General features: G+C 43.7%; 1 protein-coding gene across 1 annotated transcript; it reads left to right on the top strand.

Annotated features, from left to right (window-relative positions):
• Positions 1-1,883: 1,883 nt before the first annotated feature.
• LOC147336839 (uncharacterized) lies at positions 1,884-23,661 on the top strand. The gene is made up of 4 exons (XM_086287693.1): positions 1,884-2,015; positions 16,550-16,655; positions 21,399-21,995; positions 22,321-23,661. The coding sequence occupies exons 2-4, from the start codon at positions 16,638-16,640 to the stop codon at positions 23,011-23,013; spliced, it is 1,308 nt and encodes a 435-aa protein (XP_086143819.1). The 5' UTR covers positions 1,884-2,015; positions 16,550-16,637; the 3' UTR covers positions 23,014-23,661.
• Positions 23,662-27,115: the final 3,454 nt, after the last annotated feature.

Raw genomic sequence — 27,115 nt, 5'->3', positions numbered from 1 at the left:
GTTAATAGGAGCTTAAAGCTTCTGCACCAATCATGGAGCACCAGGTTTAGAGCATGTGGATCTACAAAAGTAAGTCCCAGTAAGATGGGCTGAGCCTTACATACTAGAAGAAACATGTCATTCCCAGCAGATGAAGCGCCCTTTAAAGCAGGATCTCACTTTCAACCTAAAGAACTTGCTATGAGCATGCAGTGCATTCATGGTTATTATTCATACGATTGTGGAGAGCTAATAAAGTGCAACTATCACATTACATTTTATTATTAAATTGTTGTTAACAATCCCTTCACTTCTGCTTATCTAATTCATGGTTGCAGGATGGCTGACAGCTTCCATTAGGCAGGAGGTAATGTCCATTCTGGCCACAGTGCAACCCACAATGTGTAACTGACACTATTATATTGCATTATGTTACATTGTTACATCTTTTTAATAAATGATGACAGTCAGCTGAATTTGCTGCCCCCTTGGTGGAGGACATCAGGATCAGCAGCTGCTGCTCCATAACAAACACCACAGAAGAAGAACAACACTGGATCAGATTATCTGGACGTGTTTGACAGGGACAGTGTTCATGTTCATGGACATCAGGACAAAAACAGACGATGGAAACCTGCCAGATTTGAGCTAAACTGCTCATTTCCATGTGTAGTCCCTGGGAGGTCACATGACCAACAAAGACACACAAGCTGTGTCCCAAAACGTCGGCTGCATCCTCCGGAGGCCGCATTTGAAGGCCGATGACGTCACAGCCAGGCGACGAAGGCTGTCCCGATTCCTCGACTCCTTCAAATGCGTCCTTCATTCCCCCGAGTTTGAAGGATGGGTCGGGTGTGTCCTTCGTGGCCCACCATATCCCAGAATTCATAGCGCGGCCCAGCCAAATTTCAGCTGCCAACAATGGCGGCCGCTACTAATTTTTAAAATTTAACGAGGGAGTACTACTTACTTACAATGAATTCCTTACACTATATAATTTTCCCGTCAGTGTTGGGGAATTCTCAATGGTGCTTGGTGCCATACCCTCAGGGACTTTAATGTTATATAAAAACACTGACAGCTCAATATCTGCCTCAGTCACTCTCCCTGATCCAGCTGAGTCAGCAGTGGGAAAAATCTGCTTTTCACAGGAACTTGGTAACAGCAATAAGAGAATACGTAGTTTATTCCAAGAAGATATCATGTCTCTCCCATATATAGAATATCTTACTGGAACCAACATGTTCCAGATATCACCTGGAAGACAGTCTGGATGATCCCATAAATATCTAATTGTGAACAAGGTGAAGGAAATCTCATATAAAATTCTTCATAAATGTGACCCAGCCAGTCACTATATGGTAACATTTAAAAGAGACATAAATACTAATTGAACTTTCTGTGGGGATCATCCAGAAACTGTGGCACATCTCTTTTGGTTCCTCTACACAGAGATTCTGGAAGAATTTAGCAGTTTTGTTATTGTCCATATTTTAAGGGAGTTTTCTTTACGATGGGAAAATGTTTTATTCTGTTTCTTTAAGTTCCCCAGGAAGAATGATAAATGTTTTTTTTTATAAAAAATTTGTTAATACTTTTAGCTATTTTATATCCATAAATGTAAGTTTATTAATAAAACACCATATTTCTGCCTTTTTATAAGGATATGAATTGTACATACAATCAATTTCAGACTCAACCAACAAAAAGCCTCTCAGAACAATATTTATATGTTGAATTTTTTCGCCTACTCATATCATCATTTTTTTACTCCTGGTTCTGTATGTTCATGTTCTGTTCTTTTGTAAACTTCATCTGTTTGTATGTTGTATACTCATTGTGTTTCAATAAAGTTCGATTTAAAAAAAGGTACGTTCTAAACGAAGCTTCAGACGTCACTGATCACGTGACTCTGGCCAAACGAATCAAGCCTCGACACGGTGCTTCTGAAGCAGCGCGTTGATCTTTCTGACACACGCACCGGAGCGTCAGCTTCAAGCGGACCATCACTACGTCTCACATCTAAAGGTGTCAAGGTAACTTTGAACTGAGTTCAGTCAATCTGGAGTTTTTCCAAGTTTTCTGTTGCTCTCTGTGAGAGAAGAGCGTTAAAGGCGGGGCTCTCCAGAGTCCAGCAAAACAGGAAACCACAGCTGGGTGTGTGTAAGTGTGCAAACCAATAGAATGCATCGTGGGGGGGGGGGGCATCACGGGCAAGAAAAAAATAAAATAATCGGTCGTACCCATGCTTCCCCGACGTCATGCCAGCGCATATTGGGAAATTCGTAGGCACCGATCGGTTTTCTATCAGCCATTTGCTGGGAGTAAGGGCGCCCTCCGTTTGCGAGGTGCGCCTGCTGCTGGCGGCACAGGGAGGAGAGGGCGGGGCGGCGGGGAGTCTCTGGCTGGCTGGAGCGGCATCTAATAACCAACTCGCAAAACAAAATAAAAACAACAAACAGATATTATGATACAGACTTATAATCTGCACCGATGTTTTTTCTACATTCTATAAAGTGAGCGCGAGAGCCCTCGGTGCGCCTGCGCGCTGCTGAAGTCAAAGTAAACTTTATTGTCATCTCCGCTACAGACAGTCCAGCATATAGAGAGACGAGACGACGAGGCTGCAGTTACAGCGGTGCAAGTAAACAAACAATAAATATAAGAAGAGTAAGAAAATAAATCTACACTTTAGGACTCGGGGTAAAGGATCAATAACAATTTAAATTTATAATTTACAGTTTGATGATTTAAAGTCTCACACAACCCGTCAAAAGGGGCGGGGCCGGCTGCTTCCAAGTAGAGCACATTTCATTTATAATGATGTAAATCCAAGCCCATCATGGATTCACGATCTGAATCCTGGGTTGTGTGAAATCCCAGAAATCAACCTTAGACAAAGTGAATCTGTGAACTAAGGTGTAGGTCTGTTAGGCAGGGCTGTGCAGAGAGGTTTAAAGGGGCGGGTGCTCAAAGTTAGAAAGGGGCACATTGAACCAGGCTGAATAACAACAACACACATTCATCAAGAATCTAATATGGGCAACAAGGCAAAGCAAACGTAGCCGATGCTTTACCTGATGGGTACAATGTTGCTGTTGAGGGGTTGCTGTGGATAGTGCTGGAGGGCAGGCAGGGCTGGACTGGGACCGGCATTGTTCTCCGTCGTTTTGTACATTCCTTTTTTGTGCGGCAAAGAAAAAAACAAGAAGGTATTGGAACCGGAGAATGAACGTTTTGCGGTGCTGCAATTGCAAATGCTTGTATTTGATGCGGTACTTGGATTGTTTTGCCAGGAGTTCCCGGCATGCAATGCACAAAGTCACGTGGTCTGTCAATCGCTATAGGAAAAACCATAAAGCCTTTGCATGAAAACAACTGCTTTGATGTACACTGCCTTGTTGGTATATATGTATCAATCTAATAAAGTTAAGCCTACACCATTCTCCCTATTCGGGATTTTAAACAGTACATAGATAAGATAAGATAGAACTTTATTAATCCCTCGGGTGGGTTCCTCTGGGAAATTCGATTTCCAAAAAAGCACAGCACCGACAGAAGTTACAGAGTTATACACACACACATATATATATAAATACAGAGACAATATAAATAAAATATACGAAGGGGATAAATAGAATAAATAGGAATAAAAATAAAAATACAAGTGAATTGCACATTTCAAGTATTGAGTCTATTGCACCGTTGACTATTTACAAAAGTATTGCACAAAAGGTATTGTACAGTGAGGTGAAGAGGCACTACAGCTTAGTTGTTCCCTCCTTTGTCCTCCTTTTTCCCCTCCCTCTCCCCACCAGAGAGGAGTTAAACAGTCTGATGGCGTGTGGGACAAAGGAGTTTTTAAGTCTGTTAGTTCTTGTCTTTGGGAGAAGCAACCTGTCACTGAACAGACTCTTCTGATTGTTTATGGCCGTGTGCAGAGGATGCCTGGCATTGTCCATAATGTCCATCAGTTTCTTTAATGTCCTTTTCTCTGCCACTGTCACCAGAGTGTCCAGCTTCATGCCGACCACAGAGCTAGCCCTCCTGATCAGTTTCTCCAGCCTGGATGAGTCCTTCTTTGCTGTGCTGCTCCCCCAGCACACCACAGCATAGAAAAGTACTCCAGCAACCACCGACTGGTAAAACATCCTCAGGAGCTTCCTGCAGATGTTAAAAGACCTCAGCCTCCTGAGGATGTACAGTCGGCTTTGGGCTTTTTTATACAGGTGCTCTGTGTTGCATGACCAGTCCAGTTTATTGTCCACCCACAGCCCGAGGTACTTGTACTTGTTGACCACCTCCACCTCCTCCCCCTCTATCTGAACCGGCAGTGGACCTGCTCTAGACCTCCCGAAGTCCACAACCAGTTCCTTAGTCTTTGAGGTGTTGAGTTGCAGGTGGTTTGTGTGACTCCATGCGACAAAGTTCCTCACCAGACTTCTGTACTCCTCTTCCTGATCATCCCAGATACACCCCATGATGGCTGTGTCGTCTGCAAACTTCTGAATGTGGCATAATTCAGAGTTGTAGCAGAAGTCAGAGGTGTACAGGGTGAAGAGAAGAGGGGACAGCACAGTTCCCTGTGGTGCTCCTGTGCTGCTGACCACTGTGTCAGACGTGATGTCCTTCAGCCTGACGTACTGTGGTCTGTCAGTGAGGTAGTCGGAGATCCAAGCCACCAGGCAGGGGTCCACCTCCATCCTGTTCAGTTTTTCTTGAAGCATACAGGGCCGGATGGTATTAAAGGCACTGGAAAAGTCAAGAAACAGTATCCTGACCGTGCCTTTTCCCCCATCCAGGTGTGAGTGGGCTCTGTGTAGGAGGTACAGGATGGCATCCTCCACTCCGACACCCGCCTTGTATGCAAACTGTAGTGGGTCCTGGGCATGTTGTACCTGTGGTCGGAGGAAGTTGAGGAAGAGCCGCTCTAGAGTCTTCATAAGATGTGACGTCAGTGCCACCGGTCGGAAGTCATTCAGCTCATTGGGCCGGTTCTTTTTGGGGACCGGGACGATGCAGGATGTCTTCCATAGGGCGGGCACTCTCCCCAGTCGCAGACTGAGGTTGAAGACTCGTTGTAGCGGCTCCCCAAGTTCAGCAGCACACGCCTTTAGCATCCTAGGACACACCTTGTCTGGGTCTGCTGCCTTTCTGGGGCGAAGCTTCCTCAGTTGTCTCCTGACCTGATCCACTGTGACACTGGGAGATGTTTGGGAAGAGGGGAGGGGGGGAGATGTCTTGCTGCTGAGAGAGGGATTGGAGGAGGGGGGTGTCATGGTGTCAGGAAGGGGGGGAAGCGAGGGAGGTAGGAGAGTGGGGATTGGACTCTGTAGTGAAGGTGAGGGTGAGGGTGGGGGGGTTGTGGGCTGGTCAAACCTGTTGAAGAAGTTGTTGAGTTCGTTTGCCTTCTCCACAGTCCCCCCCACTGTGCTTTTCTTGGTGTTGTGGCCTGTGATGGTTTTCACACCATTCCAGACCTCCCTCATATTGTTCCTCTCCAACTTCTGCTCCACCTTCCTCCTGTAGGTGTCCTTTGCTTCCCTCAGGCAGCGTTTCACCTCCCGCTGTGCTGCCTTCATCTCCTCCTTCACTTTGCTCCTGAAAGCCTTCTTCTTCATGTTGAGGACAGCTTTGACTTCCTGTGTTACCCACGGTTTGTTATTAGGATAACACCGTACCGTCTTAGCAGGGGCGACCGTGTCCACACAAAAGTTGAGGTAGTCTGTAAGACAGTGTGTCGCCCCCTCTATGTCCTCACCATGTGGGCTTAGGAGCACATCCCAGTCTGTGGTGTCATAACAGTCCCTCAGAGCATCCTCCTTTTCTGGGGTCCATCTCCGGATGGAGCGCGTTGTGACCGGCTGCCTTTGGACGAGGGGTGTGTATTGTGGCTGTAGGTAAACCAGGTTGTGGTCTGACTTCCCTAGTGGGGGGAGGGGGGTGGCTCTGTATACATCTCTCACATTAGCATACAGTAGGTCAATTGTCCTGTTGCTTCTTGTGGGACAATTCACAAACTGGTGAAAAGCAGCCAGAGTAGAGTCCAGTGTGGCATGGTTAAAGTCTCCAGATATAATAATGAAAGCCTCGGGGTTTTGTGTCTGAAGTCTTGCTGTGACTGTGTGTATTTTCTCACAGACAGCTGTTGCGTCGGCCCTCGGAGGGATGTAAACACACACACAGATCACATGACTGAACTCCCAAGGTAGATAATATGGCCGCAAGCTAACAGCTAGCAGCTCCAGGTCCGGACGGCATACCGAAACTTTAACGGAGATGTGTCCAGGGTTACAGTATCTGTTGTTAACGTAGACAATGAGTCCCCCACCTCTGCTTTTTCCGCTGGCCTGCGTGTCCCTATCGGCTCTCACGGGTGTGAAACCGCATAGGTCTACGTTAGCCTGCGGCGTTAGCTCGGTTAGCCACGTCTCCGTGAAGATAAACGAGCTGCACTCACGGTATAGTCTGTGGTTGTTCAGAGCGCACAGTTCGTCAATCTTACAAAAACAAAAGACTGCTTGGTAGAGTTAACCTCCTGAACTATCTACAACACATGGTAGAAACCTGAAATTAAGACCAAGAACACTAGAGGTGAGACATGATCATTAATTAATATTAAAATTAATAAATGACAGATTTAGGGATATTTTCATAAAGTATTTATTTACCAAAACAATAGAAAACAGCATGGTACCACAATATATTTTGTTAACACAGCAACCTTTAAATATGAAAGGAGACAGAGAAAGAAAGGTGAGAAAGAAGAATAAGAATAACACTTAATTGAGTTTTTGATGGCATTTTACACACAGTACTAATACAGTATCTAGAAAATATGGGAAAATACTGGCATCATATACAGTACTTACTTCTGAAGAAATTATATGGGACCCTGAAAAACAGGACACAAGTGAAAGGACAAAGAACTGTGAATGGCAATTGATGGACTTGCTCAGATGATCACAGTACTGGCATCTTTATTCCAGAAAGGAATTAGAGAAATCATATACACTAGTACTTACGTTGATGAACTTAAAAAGTTGAATGGTCTCGAACCTCTTAAACAAACAATGTATGATCAGACCCTGACAAACAGGACAGAAAGGAATAAAGATTAGATGAATATTAAAATCTATAAAGGACAGATTATGATTGAATTGTATCACCAAAGACTATTCACTCATCAATAAAAGGTCACCTACAACACTTCCACAGCAGCAACACTGAACATATCTTAAGACATGGATACCTTTATGAAGTGAAAGGACAGACAGTGAAGGTTGAGAAAGAATTGTACTTAATAGATTTTTTCAGACGATGACAGTACTGGTATGCTTACTCTAGAAAAATGGTTGAATCATATTCCATATAGTACTTACTTAAAATGAACACACTTCAGTCCTCCTAAAATGACTGACAGCATCTGAAATGAAACACTGACAGATTAAGACTGTAAGAATATATGTTTATAAATGCCTAATACTCCAATCTCATATTTATTCTATCTATTAAGATGGACAAATTCTAAGCATTTACCAATCACTTGACTTGTTTGAAGTGAAGGTAGATACTAAACGTATTCGTTTAGGCAATAACAATAAAGCTGAATTTAATATTAACAATAGATAATTAGGAATGTTTTGCTCATTTTTATTTCACCTCACCAGGTTACAAAAGGAGCTTTCTCAGCAGGTCACTCTTCTCAGCTACCCTGTCAATGACCATGTCAGAGTCCAATGACATGAGAATGTCCTTTTCAGTGGCCATCAGCATAAACATCTCCAGCTTGTTTGCAGACAGGCTGCTTCGGAGTCTGCTTTTAATGAACTTGAGTGTAGAGAATGTTCTTTCACAGGCAACCTGAGTGAGGGAGAGGGTCAGCAGGTACTTGTATGCCAGCCCAAGGAGACGATAGGCATCAGACAGCATGTTGAACCGCCTGAGTATTTGATAGCAGCACAGTGGGCAATTTTTGCAAGTACCACAGCTTTCGGTCACAATTTCACTTTCTTCGTCCCATTCTTCAGATCTGTCCTTTGCTGTTCTGGTCGTGTACTCATCTACATGTGATGTCTTAAGCCTTTCCCACTGTTCAGCAAAACGTTTCAGTTCTGACTGAAGGTTATTAACTGTAGCCCTGCTGTCAAATTTAAGTAGACAGGCGCTGAGGTTCTGAAATGCATTACTTGGAAGAGAAACTGTTCTGACCTGGCTAAACTTCCTGGGGTCCAACCATGCCAAATCGGCAAGAAGAGGGCCATGTATGACAAATCGTCTGTGGATTGCTTCAATAACTGTGTCCAGGATGATGTTGTGCACTTTCACCTCATATGATTTCTCAGCATTGATTTGCAACTCATCTTCAGGCATCTCTCCGGCCATGCCTTTTCTCTTTTTGGCTCTCTTTTTAGGTAGTTCAGCCTCCACTTCCATGTCTGTGTTGTTCTCCCTCTCCTCTAGTTTTTGATTTGTCTGTTTCACAAATGTGTCTGCAGCTGTCTTCACAGTTGGAAAGTCCCTGGCAATACTTTTGAGGCCATCTTGTGTGGCAGTCACCATATGATGGGCAGAGAGAATGTCCATCCCCTTTGACTGGAGGTACTTTGACAGACGAGTTGTTGCTCAAACACTCTAAGAAATATCTGTGCTGTTAACACAGTTTCATGCTTCAAGAGACACTCTTTAAAGCCTCGTGCTTTGGCACAAACAGCTGGCTTTTCTTTTTCCCTCTTTTCAATGGCTTCCATCGTCAGCACTACATGAACGAAGAGGCCATCATCTGGTTTTCCAAAATGTCCAAAGATTTTCTGGAGGGCATCATGCTTGGCCCACCACCGTGTCTCACCTATTGGACTGAGGCGTCTGTGTCTTGTGTTTTCGGTTTGTTTCTCCCACAGATTAACCCTGTGATAGGACTCCTTGATGAACACAGCTATGTCATCAAGTAAATTAAAGAGTGATCCACTTTCAATGACACTTTGTGTTGTGTCAGCAATCACAAGATTAAGTATGTGTGCATAGCACCACACATGCACATGAGTTGGAGACTGGGCAGTCATAAGTGCTGAAAAGCCTTTGTACTGGCCCTGCATATTTGAAGCACCATCTGTTGCATTCCCAATGCACATGGCCTTGTCTAGATTCAGATGCTCTAAAACTCCAGAAAGCAAGTTTACAAAGTACTGCCCCGTGGATGCTTCGCACCTCACTATGGAGACAAGCCTCTCCTGCACAGACTCAGTAACATACCTGATGATTACTGAACACTGATCATAACCTGTGATGTCTTGGGTTGTGTCTAGCTGAACAGAAAACATCCCAGCTTTCTGGACATCACTGGCGATGCTCTCTTGAAGGAGATCAGAATCAGAATCAGAAAGGGTTTTATTGCCAAATGTTGAGCAGGTTTACAACATTAGGAAATTGCTGTGGTGCTTCAGTGCAAACATACTGTTATAAATTACGTTTAAATAGACATGAAAATAAAAAATAAGAGTAAGAATTAAAAGTGCTAAGTAGATAGATATATACATGATATATACATGAGTGCAGGTGGTGATCAGTGACAAACATGGAATGATGCAGTGAACACAGCGTAGGGTCATGTGTTAGTGGTGGGAACAGTCATACGGTTATTGTTCATGTGTCCAACAGCAGAGGGGAAGAAACTGTTCTTATGGCGAGAGGTTCTGGTGCGAATGGACCGGAGCCTCCTGCCTGAGGGGAGCAGGTCAAACAGACTGTGTCCAGGGTGAGAAGGGTCAGCTGAGATCCGAGCTGCACGCCGCAATGTCCTGGAGGTGTACAGGTCCTGCAGAGATGGGAGTCTTTAGCCAATCACCTTCTCAGCAGAGCGCACAACACGCTGCAGTCTCTGTTTGTCCCTGACAGTGGCTCCAGCGTACCACACAGTGATGGAGGAGGTGAGGATGGACTCGATGATTGCGGTGTAGAATTGCGTCATCGTCCGTGTTGGCAGGTTGAATTTCTTCAGCTGCCTCAGGAAGTACATCCTCTGCTGGGCTTTCTTAATGACGGAGGTGATGGTGGGCTCCCACTTCAGGTCCTGGGTGATGGTGGTACCCAGGAAGCGGAATGAGTCCACATGGGTGATGGGGGTGTCAGACAGGATGATGGGGGGGAGTGGAGCTGTGTGCTTCCTGAAGTCCACAATAATCTCCACTGTCTTCTGGGCATTCAGCACCAGGTTGTTGTGGCTGCACCAGGACACCAGACGTTCAACCTCCCTCCTGTAGGCAGACTCATCCCCGTCCGAGATGAGTCCAATAACGGTGGTGTCATCTGCAAACTTGATTAGCTTGACAGACTGGTGGGTGGAGGTGCAGCAGTTGGTGTATAGGGAGAAGAGCAGAGGAGAAAGAACACAGCCCTGAGGGGAGCCGGTGCTGATGGTCCGGGAGTCCGAGACATTCTTTCCCAGCCTCACATGCTGCTTCCTGTCTGTCAGGAAGTCAGTGATCCACCGGCAGATGGAATCAGGCACATTCATTTGGGAAAGCTTGCCTTGGAGATGGTCTGGAAGGATGGTGTTGAAGGCAGAGCTGAAGTCCACAAACAGGATCCTGGCGTAGGTTCCTGGGGAGTCCAGATGCTGCAGGATGAAGTGTAGGGCCATGTTGATGGCGTCATCTACAGACCTGTTGGCTCTGTATGCAAACTGCAGGGGGTCCAGGAGGGGGGCCGTGAGGGTCTTGAGATAGGAGAGAACCAGGCGCTCAAATGACTTCATGACCACAGATGTCAGAGCCACGGGTCTGTAGTCATTTAGTCCAGTGATCCTAGGTTTCTTGGGGACAGGGATTATGATAGAGGACTTGAAGCAGGCAGGCACATGACATGCCTGCAGTGAGGAGTTGAAAATGCCAGAAAACACTGGGGCCAGCTCGTTTGCACAGTGTCTGAGGGTGGCAGGAGACACACCGTCTGGGCCGGGAGCTTTCCGAGCATTCAGACTCTTATACTGCTTCCTCACATCTGCTTCATGATTATGAAGAGTTGTGGTGGGAAGAGGTGGTGTGAAATCCTCTTTTGTGTGGGGTGAGGGGAGGGGGGTGTTGTAGGTGAACAGTTTGAAGGTGGTGATGGCTCTATGGAGGGGGGAGAGGTGGGGGAATGAGTGTCCAAAGTGTCTCTATTATTGGGGCCGTTGGAGGTGTGAAGGCTGCCTGATGGCTCGTCAAAACGGCAGTAAAAGTCGTTAAGGGTGTTGGCCAAGAGCAAGTCATCAGTGGAGTGGGGGGTTTTAGGCTTGTAGTTGGTGATATTCCTAAAACCTTTCCACACAGAGGCCGAGTCATTCTCTGAGATCTGCTGCTGCATCTTCTCAGAGTGCTGATGTTTAGCAACGTCCACTTCTTTAGTGAACCTGTACTTGGCCTCTCTGTAGCAGTCCCTGTCTCCGCTTCTGAACGCCTTTCTCTTTTCCAGCCACAGCTTTTTGAGTTTAGGAGTAAACCAGGGTTTGTCATTGTTATAACTCACCCTGGTGCGTGATGGCACAATGCTGTCCTCACAGAAGTGGATATAGGAGGTGACAGTGTCCGTAAACTCGTCCAAGCTGTTAGAAGCAGCCTTCATTGTGTCCCAGTCTGTAGACTCCAAACACGTGCGAAGCTCCTCCACAGCCTCGTTGCTCCACAGTTTTTTGGTCCTCAGGACAGGTTTGGAGAGCTTCAGCCTCTGTCTGTACGCGGGGATTAGGTGGATCATGACGTGGTCAGAAAGTCCGAGTGAAGCGCGGGGCACCGCGCGATAGGCCCCGCTGATCGTGCTGTAACAGTGGTCTAATGTCCTCTCCTCTCTGGTCGGGCATTTAATATACTGCTTATATTTGGGAAGCTCATGGCTCAGATTGGCTTTGTTAAAGTCCCCAAGAGCAATGATGAGAGAGTCCGGGAATGTCCGCTCCATGTGCAGTGTCTGCTCCGCGAGTGCGCACTGAGCTGCCTGCGCAGATGGCCAAGTGCATCAATCACTGAGTTGACAGTTGTTTTGGGTGATGAGAGATCCTCTACCTCTTGATCCACTCGTCTGATGCAACTTCTTGCTTTTTTCAATGCAGTCATTCAAATGTTCTCCAAGGCACATATCATACTTGCCTAATAACACAATCAGTTCCAGAAAGTTACCATGATCGATGGTGTTATCACCTAAAGTGTATGCAGCCTCATTCTCCACATGCCTATAGCTGAGTCCCCTCTTCCCAAGTACTTTGATCACATCCACTATACGCTCTAAAACTTGCCGTCTCTTTTTCACTTGTGCTCTGTGAGCTGACAACTGACTGCCAGCAAACAAGCTCCTGATGTTGCCTTTTGAGCACCTTAAGAAAAAAGCTTCAGCACAGGTCTGGTGTGTATTGCTCTTTTCATGCTCCTCTGTGCGCAGATGTATATGTCGCCAGTCACTCATGCCTGTTATAAATGTGCTGGTGTCAGTCAGCCTTGCAAATGCCAGACACACAAAGCTGAACAATAAATGGCGTTCTTTGCAATAAGTAAGACACTTCCTGTTGGTGCCATCTTTACAGCTGAACACCCTCATCACAACTGCACTGCTACTGTTCTGCTGTGGGTGGTAATCTAAGAAGGCCTGTAATATGGCAGGTTCAGGGCGAGCAAAGTAATCGATGCCCTGGCTCTCTCTCTCTTGCTCTTCCATCTCTCTCTCTCTTGCTCCATCTCTCTCTCTTGCTCCATCTCTCTCTCTTGCTCTTCCATCTCTCTCTCCTGCTCTTCCATCTCTCTCTCTTGCTCTTCCATCTCTCTCTCCTGCTCTTCCATCTCTCTCTCCTGCTCTTCCATCTCTCTCTTCTGCCCTTCTGTCTCCTCTGTCACAGACTTCTCCACTTTTGATGATAAATCAGCTGGTGCAACATGGATTGGCACAATTTGTTAAGATTTTGAGAAGTTTGAGAAACTAACCTTAAGCATAAAATAAAATTTACTATCAGTAACTTCATAGCACCCGCCCAGCAGTATATAAACTCTGTCATGCTAGTTACGCTGTACGAGTTATTCTAAGCGACTGTATAAAGTCACCACAACGAAAACAAACTACAACTAAAATTAGTTTATATCTGACACAGATAGACAGCAGGTCATAACTTCTTACCTGAAGTTCAGTTCCTCTGCCACTATGACCGGCGGCCGCCTCGGGTCTCTCCTCCTCTTGCCTCCCCTTTCCTTCATCCACCTGCTGGCCTCCACCACTTGCTGATCTTGCTAAATCTATGGAAGCTGTGCCATAGCTACCACCAAACAATTCAGTAATTTTCACACATTTGGCAGCGTCTGCCTGAAGGGCTTGTTTCTTTTTGGCCCTAATTTTTTCGGCACCTCCATTCCTTTTTTTGTTCTCCATTTTCTTTAGTTCGTCTATAAGATTGCTAAACAAGGGGGAGGGTGCATCCGACCTCCTCGGCTGTAATTGGTCCAGCCCAGAGTCGATCATGACCAATTGGCCAATCCAACACCTTTCATTGTTTATACCCTTCCCAAAAAAAAAGAAAAAAAAAAGAAAAAGAAATCGGTCGGCCCATAAAAACAAAAAATCGCCAGCGGCCCACCGGGCAAATGATGGCCAGTCCAGCTATGAGGGCAGGGCTGTGTTGGTCTGAGACTGTAGACATTAAAAAGTCCACAGGAGAGATGGTAGCTGATTAAACAAGTGTCATGAGATAATAACAAAATGCAAAGATTGGTGACAGCGCTTGGAACCATAAGGCAACGAAAAACTGTGAGAAATAATTTAGGCTCTGCCTGTGAATCACTCTTTGCTTCTCTTCTTCCTTCCATCCCTTCTTCCTTCCATCCCATCATTTCATATATCACTCTCCACTTGCTGTCTATGTGAGAACAAGGCACAACTTGCTATTGCAATAAACTATAATCTAATTATCCACACCTAACAACTCTTGCACTTAATCTATAATAAAATGATGACAGAAAAATGTTATAGCCCTGCCTTTAGTAGCCTCACACAGCTCCTGCTGTTTCCTCCTCATGTCCTTACCAGCCATGTCTGCACAATGTTATATCATGAGTAATATTTTTTTTTTAAATCCATCTAAATAAAACACACACATGCACACACACACAGTGACATTTTAGACCTTCTTCAGAATACTGTATATACTATGGGCATCATGGTGCTGATCCAGAATCCTTACATTATTATTTATTACTAGAGCTACAATAATAAAGCAAAGAGGAGGGGGAAGTAATAAATATGAAATAACGTCATTATGATGATTCCATGTGTTTCACTATCCACTCTGTGCAGGGCAAAGCTTATTACATGTTTAAACTGTAGAGATACAATAATGTTACTGCTGTAAAATCCACATTTTGTCTTATTTAAAATATAAATCTAATATAATCTGCTTCTTAATGTATGTTCTTTAAAATACAGCTTGTGTTTTTAATATATTATAATTATAATAATGCATAATTATGTGGACATGCATATTAGATCGTTTTTTAGTGAAATATAATTCCCCCAGAAAGGCAGGAAAAGCCCTGTAACTTACTTTAAAACTAAATATGTTCCCTAAAACGGTGACAGAGCTACAGACCCATGACAGCCTTACACAGGTAGCCAGCAGCTGTGACCAGCACTACCTGTGCAGTTAATAAAAGGACAGGTAATGTTTGTCGCGCTGTTGCACACACAGCACGCTCGTTTGTTTCAGTTCGTCAGTTGCAACAAGACAGCTTACCAACGTGTACGTAATAAGCTAACACTCCTGTGTGCTACACACTACAGTGTGCGCTGTACACCTACTTACTGGTTTTGTCGCATCAGTCTGTGTCTCTGAGTTAACTTGTGTTTCTCCTACAGCAATGTGCGTGCTCTTTGTGAGCTCGTTCCCGGCTCGTAACCAGCGCTTTCTGCCGTCAAGGGCGATCATTGGTTAAATGTGATCATGTGACTGATGCAAGCCAGATCCTTTTATTTAGCAAAACTGTGATTAATAGTTAAATATTATTGTTGAGGGGCACAGACAGGACTCCGCACACACACACACATTAAAAAAAAAAAATAATAATTAAAAAAAAAAAAAAGTTGCCTCAACAAAAGGGCACCTTGGGCACCCATCAGGAAAGGGGCGGGTGCTCAAGCCCCTCTACCCCCCCCCCCCCCCCCCCCCTCTGCACGTGCCTGCTGTTAGGTTAATTGTGCTGATCCTCGGGTTGGGGGATTTGTGTTTGTACTGGAGCGCAAAATTCAAACCAATGGAAGATGGACAACAAAAGTTCAAAGCCATCAGGTGTTCAGGTTAGAAAAAAGAGAAAAGATGCAGGTAAGCAGACGCGTGATTGGATAATGGCAGGTCATCCTGAACCAATCAGACTAAACTCCAAACAATACATTATGTTACAGATTTTAATATTAATTAGTCATTGTTACTTGTTGATTTGTCCTTTTCTCATTGTGTGACGAATTATGACGACTGTTTGGTAGCTGTTATTGTCTCTCTCTCTCTCTTCATGTGTGTTTCTCTGGTGAAACAATAGTTTTGTGTTAATGTTAGGGCTGCACGATTTTGCATAAAATGAGAATCACGATTTTTTGGCTTAGAATTGAGATCATGATTCTCTCATAACAATAAATAAACATAAAACAACAAATGTCTCACGTTTTGTTGTTGCAGCAAAATGTTCTCCTGCTTGAAATTCCGTCTCCACCGTTGCTCGACGCTGCGTGTACAGAGCAGGTAGTGCAACAATAGAAAAATAGTTGCGGGACGGCACTGTGTAGCGTTTGTCTAGGGTGTTGATCGTTTTCCTAAATCCCTCGTTTTGCACAGTGTTGATGGAGCCATATCTTTGGTCAGGTGATAAGTGATAGCCTCTGTAATGTCTTTGTGCCTGCGGGAGTTCGACGTGTATAGGGAAGCGCTGTATAAGGTTCCCGTTATTGATGTTTGGGTGGTTGACCGGGACGGATTTTCTCCTGTCACTTTCTCGTCATCCCTGACGTGCTCTCCGTTGTTGTTTCCCTGCTAATTTTAGCATCACACGGCACAGCTTCTGTATCACGTGGTATAAGGCTCCGCCCTTGTCATTTGTTGAGCAGGAAGAGTGAGCGCTTGTTTTCATGCAGAGTACGTCCCGGATCAAAATGTGAAGTTTTACAAATCACCACTTCTTTAGTGAATATCATTTCAGTCTCAGACAACCTCGTTTCTCTTACAGAGGTTGAATGCACCTTCTGCGGATGGCGGTACCACACAGTGTGCGTGGACTTTCCCTGCACAGACGGCAACTACAAATGCTGTGAATGCTAAATAAACAGAAACAAATGATCCCTGTTGTCTTTGCTTGATGATTGGTTTGAGTCTTGACAATCCACATTGCTGGCGTTGCATCTTTCAATGGCAGCAATGGCAGGTATCAGTGCTCAAACCTTTTGTGTTTGTTTCCAACAAGTTGCCCACCTCGGGAAACAAAAATGTGTTCTTTTACTTGTCAGATGAACATATGAGACACTTTAACTCTTCAGTGCAGTGTGGAGCCTAACAAAGATCTGTTTTGTGTCCCAGCTGATCAGCAGGAGGAGGAGAGTCTGACGGAGCAGCAGAGGAACATTTTCAGCTACTTGGACTCAGCTCAGCCACTACAGAGGAAACAATGAGCTCAACACAGAAGGTGACAGACAGAGCAGGACCATATGACCAAAGATATTTATCACCATATACATCCGAACATTTGCCATAACGATGTAGCTGACGATATAATTGACACCAGACAAAATACTTTACAGCTGCACAACTTTATTAAAAAGCCATCAATGTATTTTCACTGAAACAAGCAGCTGTTGTTTATGTGCATTAAAGTTATATAAAAATGTAACAGTGCAAATGCAAATTCCTCGCTGACAGTTTAACCAAAAGGCGTTTCCAGTGGAAACTGGCCGACACATCCTGAGCATAACCATGTATAATATCCACTAAACTTCAGAAGAGGTTATACAGTCGTGGCCAAAAGGTTTGAGAATTGCATAAATATTGGAACCTGGAGAAGTTGCTGCTTAAGTTTTTATAATAGCATTTTGCCTGCACTCCAGAATGTTATGAGGAGTGATCAGATGAACTGCATCGTCCTTCTTTGCCATGAAAACGAACTTAATCCCCAAAAAGCCTTACCACTGCATTTCATTGCTGTCATCAAAGGACCTGCTGAGACCATTTCAGTGATCGTCTTCTTAACTCAGGTGAGAATGTTGGCGAGCACGAGGCTGGAGATCATCATGGCTGTATCCCGATTCAGGTTCTGCAGCTTTAAAGTCCTCGAGGGCCGCGTACTCAAAGACCGCTAAGGCCGAAGTGCGAGGCTCGTAGGCTCGTGAAATGGGACGTCTAGCCTCCGTCGCGCTGCCCAGGTTGCCTAGCAACCATGATACTAACAGCTGGAAATGTTTCATACAGCTTTGTTTGACAGAAATGAAGGAGAACATATTTAGTTCATTTGTTTCTACATGAGCTCTGTGTGATTTGATGAGTATCTGAGGCTGAGACCACAGGACTGTGAAACATGATTGTTGGGCTTCATTTCTGTGCTGAACAGTCGTTTAAGATTAGCTGTAAATAACAATTAGCTGATGTTGTTCATGAGACTAAAGTCATCTCACTGTGGTAATGTAAATATAATATGGCCAATATTATAGTTATCATATTAATCACTTCACTCACAGACAAGTATCTGTGACAGTGTTTATATAGATGTATCATATATAAGAGACAAATATTGTTCCTTCAGTATGTTGGTACTAAATTTGGCTCAATGCTTACATATACCGTATTTTCACGACCATAAGGCGCACTTAAAAGTCTTAGATTTTCTTCAAAAAGGAGGACGTAGTAGAGAACACCATAAGAACATTAAAGGGTGAAGTGTGGGCGTTGATCGTATATACCGGGACAATCGCACATACCTGTATAAAAGAACAGGTATGTGCATTATGCAGGACATCGTTGTTTTAACAACCCTGAAAATGGCAAAGAGACACGCTTACGAAGCACAGTTTAAACTGAAGGCCATCAGCTACGCGGAGGAATATGGAAATCGAGCAGCGGCGAGAGAATTTAAGATTAACGAATCGATGGTTCGCAAATGGAGGAAGCTGGAAAACAAGCTCCGGCAGGTCAAGAAAACGCAGCTGAGTTTCCGCGGACATAAGGCGAGGTGGTTCGAGTTGGAGGAAAGACTCGAGCGGTGGATCATCGAGCAAAGAGCGAGCGGGAGAAGCAGTTTCAACGGTCACCATTCAGCTAAAAGCAGTTTCACTAGCTGAAGAGATGAACATTGAACATTTCCAAGGAGGTCCGTCTTGGTGCTTTCGTTTTATGAAACGGTGCCATTTTTCCATCCGGACCAGGACTACGGTAGCGCAGCAACTTCCAGATTATAAGGAAAAGCTGGCCATCTTCCGCTCCTACTGCAGCAAACACATCGGCGACAAACACATCCAGCCCAGCCACATCACAAACATGGACGAGGTCCCGCTCACTTTTGACATCCCGGTGAGTCACACTGTGGAGAAGAAGGGGACCAGCACGGTAGCGATACGCACAACGGGGTATGAAAAGTCTTCTTTTACTGTTGTGCTTGGCTGCCATGCTAATGGACAGAAACTGCCGCCTATGGTGATTTTTAAGCGAAAGTCTTTGCCTAAAGAGAAGTTTCCAGCAGAAATCATCATTAAGGCAAATGAAAAGGGCTGGATGGATGAGGAAATGATGAAAGACTGGCTGAGGGAGGTGTATGTAAGGAGACCAGGTGGTTTTTTTCCACGCATCACCATCGCTGTTGATCTGTGACTCTATGCGTGCCCATCTCACAGCCGATGTGAAAAAACTTGTGAAGCAAATGAACTGTGAGCTTGCTGTCATTCCGGGAGGCCTGACAAAGGAACTCCAACCGCTGGACATCGGTGTGAACCGCCCGTTCAAAGTAAGGCTGCGAGCGGCCTGGGAGCGATGGATGACCGGTGGAGACCACAGTTTCACTAAGAGTGGAAGGCAGTGCCGGGCGAGTTACGCCACAATTTGCCAATGGATTGTAGATGCTTGGGCTAACATGTCTGCTGGCACTGTTGTTCGAGCTTTCGCAAAAGCCGGCATCGTTTCCGAGGAGCCACACGGCACAGAAAGTGACTCTGACAGTGAAGAAAGTGAACCTGGCATGTTTGATGGAGATTTAGCGCAGCTGTTCAATTCAGACACAGAGGATGAGGACTTCGATGGGTTTGATTGATGATAAAAATGTGAGTACCAAACTTTGTTTTGCTCCTGCTTTATTTTTAAATACGCACACTTGTATGCTTGTGTGTTGTTGATGATGACGATTACTGGTAATAAAAATGTGAGTACCAAACTCAGTTTTGCTCCTGCTTTATTTTTAAATATGCACACTTGTATGCTTGTGTGTTGTTGATGATGACGATTACCGGCAATAGAAATGTGAGTAAGGTACCGAATTCAGGTTTGCTCCCGCTTTATTTTTAAATACGCATACGGTACTTGTATGCACCCTATGGTCCAGTGCGCCTTATGTGTGTGTTAAATACAGTAAGGGCACACATAACTGAGACTGCGCCTTTTAGCACAGTGCGCCTTATGGTCGTGAAAATACGGTATGTGTAAAAAGCAAATGTAGGAGCTGTGATAACTGTGTCTGATAGAATGAAGAGTAGACTGATATATGAAATATTCCTTTATTGGGTGAGAAAATCAGACCATGTCATAACTGCTTTAAGTCACACAGAATAGATATCAGAGCCTTAAACAGGCTGACTTCTGCTAAATGGGTCAAACTGGGCAGAAAGTCTACAAACACATAACATCCTTATAGAATATGATGTAACACTATAGATCAACTTAGCTCAGAATATATAAAGCATATAAACAGTTACAGCAATATGATGCAACAAACACAGCAGCTGCTTATCCAAAATACTCAAAGCTTCATAGAACTGAAACCAACATTTATTTTTAGCTCCATTCTGCTGCTGATACAGACTTTAGGTTTCTGAACATTAAACTTGTTGCTGCCTTTCATAGTGTGTAACTTGAAGGCCCTGAGTACTTTCTCCCACACTGAAAACACTGGGATGATCACATTATTTGAACATTACCTAATAAGACTGATTCAGCACAGACAGTTATGTTAAACTTTCCTAGCAGTCCTTCACAAACAGGGAACAGTCTGTCTATTCTCTCCATCTGTCAGCTGCTGCTGGCTCTTCCTCCTCCTCTTCCTCACACACTGCTGAGTTTGTCCTGGTGGATCATCAGGGGTGCAAAGCCTCACAGATGATGTGCAGCAGTGGCTCCCTCAGTCTGTCCTCACTCTGGACACTTGCAGTCGTCACACATGGAAATCAAATGTGTGATAAGCTGCAGGATTCAAACACAAGTGTAACTTATAACCACATGTTCATACTTTTATTCCACAATCAGAGAGAAAGAAACAGAGAGAGAGTGCAGGACAGACAGACAGGTGACAGTCTCAGGTGTACACACTGCTACACAACAGCAGCAGAGAAGCAGGATTTAGTGTTTGTGTTATTACGAGTGTAAACAAGAAGAGTTCCAGATGGTGCAGTGGACACATGTGTGACTGCTGTGATTAAAGCATCTTTCTTTCAGCTTAACGAGTGAACCGTCAGCTCGTTCAAACACACGTTAAAGTGCGTTTGGCTCGACACCACCGAACAGAGGCAGCAATATAACACAGCTAACATTAACAGTGCAGTGAATCCTGCTTGTGCCGTGATGTTCAGGACTGCAAACCGAGCAGCATCACTGACTTTCAGCTTGTTGTGTTTGTGGATATATGACTGACTTTAATTATCCACAAAATCATCACATTCTCTGTCAGATTAAGGTCGACTATTGAACGGCGTATATTTTAAAGGCTTTAAAACCAAGTTAACGCTGAAAGTACAAACATCACTAATGTCACATAACTCTGCCGACAAGGCATAGCTATGGCTATGAAATGCTCTTTGTGTATCACTTCTTCATTATGAAAGATGTCATTAATGCACTAGTAATGTCTCATCTGGAGTATTGTTCAATCATTTGGTCAGCAGCTAATAAGACAGATCTTAACAGACTTCAATTAGTCCAGAATAAGGCGTCCAGATTAGTGTGAAGATGTTCATACTATACTAATATTGATAAAATGCATAATAACCTTTCTTGGCTTAACACCAGGTTGGATGTAATGTGTTAGAACTACCAGCAGGTGGGGATAAGAGACCTTTAAGGTGTTTGGTGCCACGCTCCACCTTCAGGTTTAAAACTAGTGTTAATGGAGTTTGAAGGTTGAGTTTGTTCCACGACTGCATTTCACTCACTGCCTCTGTTTGTATCTCTGTCACTGCAGGACCAACATGGAGCCAGAAGTCAGCGCTCTCAGGAGGCCGACAAACCTCACAGAAGAAAGGGAGAGAAAAAACACACCTGTGACGAGTGTGGGAAGGGTTTTACTGTGAGGGCTTCACTAAAACAGCATCAGGTCATCCACACTGGAGAGAGACCGTTCAGCTGTGACTTTTGTGGGAAGTCTTTTTCCTTGAAGCGTTCCCTAAAACAACACCAACTCATCCACAGTGGAGTTAAAGTGTACAGCTGTGATCAGTGTGGCAGAGCTTTTACTCAAAGTAGCCACTTACAGAGGCATCTAGTTACCCACTCTGGAATTAAGGCATACAGCTGTGACATCTGTGGAAAAACTTTCAGCCAGAGAGGGAGCCGAAATACACACCTACGCATTCACACCAGACATGATGTGTACTGCTGTGAACAGTGTGGCAAACAGTTTACAACTCACACACACTTGCAACGACACATGTTTACCCACACTGAGGAGAGACCTTATCAATGTGACCTGTGTGAGAAGACTTTTAAATCTCCACGTCACCTGAGAGGACACCAACAGATCCACACCAGAAAGAGACTCTACAAGTGCAGCTACTGTGAGGTATGTATTTATATTGTTATCTTGTCATTTTAGCCTGACTGTTTGGAACAACTCTGCTCATTAAACTGTGTTAGCATGTTAGCAATTCTACTCCATGGAAAAGCAGCTCTGAGTGATTATTCAGATTTTCCTTTCAGTTATGATTTTAGTATTACTGTAGTATTATGGTGGTAGTATTGTAGTTATTGCAGCCCAGTAAACTGAGTGTGTTAACTGAAACAGTGAAATGTAGTTGGACGTCTGCAGAGATGCTCTTTATTTCAGGCGACGTTCAGGATACAAATGTTGAAGGACTGACTTACACTGTCTTTGTGTCTTTGTTTAGAAGCAGAGCGACACAGATGGATCCAGTTCTCAACCCTGTCATCACTGTGGTGGTGGGAAAGACTTTCATTGTGACCTCTGTGGAAAAACTTTCAGTCGGCAAAAGACCCTAAAAAGACATCAACGTAGACACACTGGAGACAAACTGAAATACTGCAAAGAATGTGGGAGAAGCTTCACCACACCAAGTGATTTAAAACGACATGAACTGATTCACAGTGGGGTTAAAAAGCACCTCTGTGATCAGTGTGGGTCATCCTTCACCACTGCAAGTCAGCTTAAAACACACAAAGGAGTCCACACAGGAGAGAAACCACACAAGTGCAGACACTGTGAGAGAAGCTTCTCACAGTCAGGTAATCGTAACAGTCATGAACGTGCACACATGGAAGGAAACTACAGCTGTGACCAGTGTGACAAGAGCTTCAGGAATCTCAGTTCATACTCTGCACACAAACGATCCCACGTTACTAATAAACTGTTTCACTGTTACCAATGTGCCCAAACATTCACCTCATTGTCTGCTCTGTGCAAACATCAGCGCGATCACTCAGGGCTGAAATCACTCCCATCACTGGATCACAGTGAATCTGAAGAGACAGAAAGATCCTCTGGTTTCTGTGTCAGACTCAAAAAGCTTGAGATCAGGCTCCACAGAGTTCAGATAGAATCATTTAAACTTGTGTTGAACTGAACTGGTTGCTGGGCTGAACTTCTACATAATACAGATCTACATGGGATCTTCTTTTCTGTTTTTTACTGAGTCAGTTTTGTCCTTTTTTCTCTGTCCTGGTTTTGCTCGTCTGTAAATGATTGAAACTCAGTCAAATAGTTCATTGTTCTCCAGCAAAACGGTTTGGAAACTCATGTTTAACCTTTAAAACTCTGACATGTTTTAGCACACAAGGCTTCATTGGGGAGTTCACTCATGATTGGACCATGAGAACAAAGGTTTTTAGTTCTTTCAAAGAGAGTCTTGGAGATGTTTGATGTTTCTGTTTTTCTGAAACCACCTGAAAGAAAAACTATTTTTCTTGCTTTATGTAGTGTGGAAGTTTTTAATGTTTCTTCATCTGTGATGTTCTTGAATGTGTTCACGTGAAGATGGTACAAATAAACTGTCCTTTCAGCTTTAGCTCCTAATTTATTCATTATTTATGGATGTAGCACAGCAGCCGTCTCTTGATTAACACATGGAGGGCTCGGGATCTGATAGTGTCGTCTCCCTAATTTGCCCACTCAGTAAATCTCACTCATGGCCAAGAAATTGAAATAAACCTTGTTTCCCTGCTGGATAGTGATCCACTGTAACTCTGCTCCTCCTTCCTGTTTAGGATTTCTGTGGCTGAAGTAAAATTCCCTCCATCCATCACTTATCCTAGCTAACCCAAAGTGAAATAAAGTTTTGCTCGTCTTAAAAAAGCATTACAATAATGGGCATTACCAATGCAAACTGAATGATACAGAAGATGAAAGAAGAGACTTTGATCAGTTAATAAAGCTCATGATCTTGATTCATTGTGGCTGCTACACAGATACTTCTGGGTCACTTCTCTCAGTTAGGAACCTTCCTCACCAAACTGACTGTTGGACCACACCCCTGGTTTCATGAGAAATTGTTTCAGCCATGATTTCTCTTCCTGTATTTCAGAGTAAAGACTGAAGTGACAAATGGAAGCATGTTTAAAAAACACAATGTGAGAGAGACGTTGAGGTCCTTAGAAGTTACCCTGGGTTTTTCTGTCACCCTGCTAGATGTTACACACCTTGTTATTGGACTGATTTCTACTGCTGGACTACTCCTGCGGAGAGTAACAATACTCTTACTAATTAGCTCCCTTTCACACCTTTGGGGATATTTATTTTTGTGTTTGCAGCGCTGTGAGCCAGAAAAGCGAGAGAAAAATCTGCAACAGCGACGAGCCGAATGCTTACGTGAATCGCAGCAGCTGCACATGTGCTACGCTGAATTAGAGGATATCTTTGCTCTGTATTTCTATTTCTACTTTTTCATTTCTATATGATTCTTCTTGCATCTAAACAAAGATGATTCAATTTGCTAAATGTTGATGGCTCTTCGTGCTCAGGTGTAAATGAGACGTAATATTTGCTCTTGGTTTGGTTCTCCTGTACAGAACCTTGCAGTACAACAGAAACCTAAAAACATTATTTGTAGTTGTTATTCTTAGTTGTTCTGCTGCCTAAATACCACAGGGTCTAAATTGGTGAGCGTGTTTGCCACTATATTTGCCCTGGATGTAGATGCAGAAACTCTTGCTCTGTATTTGAGAGAGAAACTTAAAAGAGATGTGACCTGTCAAAAAATTGCTAGTAAACGTAGCAGGTTCAGCTCTTTCAAGGTTACTGCTGAATGTAATGATGTGGGTGAAATGTACAATCCTGAACTCTGGCCTGAAGGGGCTCTGGTCCGGCGTTTTTATGAACCTCGTAAGCCCTGGTGCCAAGCTCAGTGGATCCAGCAGGGGAGATAACTGCGCCTTCTGGTACCAACGTATCAACATGAAGATGTCTATTAGGATATTATCTTACAACTGTCGTGGTCTACGTTTGGGACAGAGTGCAGGGGACAAAACTCGACGGATTGTTGTGGACAGTCTCCTTGCAGAATGTGACATTTTATGCTTGCAGGAGACATGGTTGTCCAAACAGGACCTGGGAAAACTTAACTGTCTAAATGCAAGTTTTTTGGGAGTGGGGGAATCAACAACTGATCTCAGCACAGCTATAGTCAGAGGCAGAATACCTGGAGGGGTTGCTGTGCTTTGGGACAAAAAAATAGACCCTGTGATAAAGCCCATTAGACTGGATGTAGACTGGTGTATTGGTATACAATATACACAGAACAATAGTAGTTTTATCATTCTTAATATTTATTCTCCCTATGAATCTTGTCAAAATGAGCAAGAATACCTCAGTAGGCTGGCTTTTATTAATGCATTTATTCAAGACAACGATACTTACAGCATATATGTTTTGGGTGATTTTAATGCTGATCTCACAGACAGCAGTTCTCAGTTTGCTAACCACTTAACTCACTTCTGTCAAGTTAATAATCTTATCCTGTCTACCAAAGTGTTACTGCCTGCAGACAGCTATACATACATAAGTGAAGCCTGGCATAGTACATCATGGCTGGACCACTGTATCTGTACAGCTGATGGACATGCAGCTTTAGCAAACATGACTATCAGGTATGAGGTAACTGTGTCAGATCATATACCTTTTGGTTTTACTGTGAATGTGGAACAAATGCCAGCAACAACTGGAAACAATATTGCTACCAGTGTAAAATTAGACTGGTCAGCTTGTAGTGAAGATGATTTCTTAGCTTATCATAGTAACACCGATATACATCTGAACAACATTTCTTTGCCCAAAGAAGCTATTTTGTGCAAGGATGTCAACTGTAAGAATGCTGTGCATAAACCTTTACTCTGCTCCATGTATGATGATATAGTGACTGCTCTGCATGAAAGTGGTACACTGCTTGATAAACAATATAAGCATAAGAAACCTAACATCAGACCTGGCTGGAAAGAACATGTATCCATGTACCATGATGAAGCTCGCATAGCTTATAAATGTTGGGCCATGGCTGGAAGACCTAAACAAGGCCCAGAATTTGAACAGAAAAAATGTGCGAATGCCAGATATAAGTACGCTGTTCGCTTTATAACTAAAAATGAGCAAATGCTGAGAGCAGATTCTTTGGAAAATGCTGTGTAATAATATGGCAGATTTTTGGAAAGAGGTGAAAGCTCTTAATAACTGTAAACCATCTCTACCATCAACTGTTGAAGGTGTTTCTGGGGCAGATAACATTGCAGCGTCATGGAGACAGCATTACAGTGCGTTGTTTAACTGTATAAAAAGTGATCCATATGAGGACAATCTTGACATGAGTAATGACACAATAAGTGTAAGGACACGTGAAGTATATGAAGCCATTCATTGGTTGTCTGATAATAAATCCTCTGGTTTGGATCACATCACTGCAGAACATTTAAAACATGCTAGTTTAAGGCTAGCTCCTCTTTTAGCGCTCTGTTTTACTGGGTTTATGATTCATGGCATATTACCAGACTCAATGCTGTGTATTTTACTGGTACCAGTTATGAAAGACAAAGCTGCAAAAGTGAGCTGTTTGGATAATTACAGGCCGATTGCACTAGCCAGTATTTTATCTAAGGTGTTAGAAAGAATCTTGTTTGACAGAGTTAGTGTGTTCATCTCTTCTCTGGATAATCAGTTTGGCTTCAAACCAAAGCACGAAGCTGACATGTGCATATATGCACTCAAGGAAATAGTCATGTGTTTCATTGATGCCTCTCAGGCTTTTGATCGAGTGAACCACAGAAAACTTTTTGATAAAATGAAGAGACGCGGAGTTCCTCAATACATGGTGAGGATTCTCTCTTACTGGTACGCTCATCAGAACATGCAGGTTAAATGGGGAAGCAGTATTTCTGCCCCCTTTGGTGTCAGCAATGGTGTCAGACAGGGTGGGATTTTGTCTCCAATTTTATTTAATTTATATGTTGATGATCTGTCCATACAGCTGAGAGCCTGTAACACTGGGTGTATATTAGGTAAAGCACTGATAAATCATCTCATGTATGCAGATGACCTGGTTGTTTTTAGTCCAAGCAGTGCTGGGTTACAGGATCTTCTTAATGTCTGTACTGAATATGGTGTGCAATATGACATTGAGTACAATGCTGCTAAAAGTGCTGTTTTGATATGTAGAACCAAGCAGGATAAGCAGCTAAATTTCC

This window comes from Aulonocara sp. 'chitande type north' Nkhata Bay, linkage group LG3, assembly GCF_057382095.1.
Source record: "Aulonocara sp. 'chitande type north' Nkhata Bay isolate Kocher_YH1m ecotype deep benthic linkage group LG3, A_spYH_male_GT1.1, whole genome shotgun sequence".
NCBI lineage: Eukaryota > Metazoa > Chordata > Actinopteri > Cichliformes > Cichlidae > Aulonocara > Aulonocara sp. 'chitande type north' Nkhata Bay.
Note: the sequence above shows the minus strand (reverse complement) of the source record. Positions and strands in the feature narration are given on the sequence as shown.

What these genes read in the sequence shown, in the direction of transcription:
- LOC147336839 (XM_086287693.1), top strand. An exon ending in ACAAGTGCAGCTACTGTGAG is followed by an intron (nt 21,996 to 22,320) that starts GTATGTATTTAT and finishes GTCTTTGTTTAG; the next exon opens with AAGCAGAGCGACACAGATGG.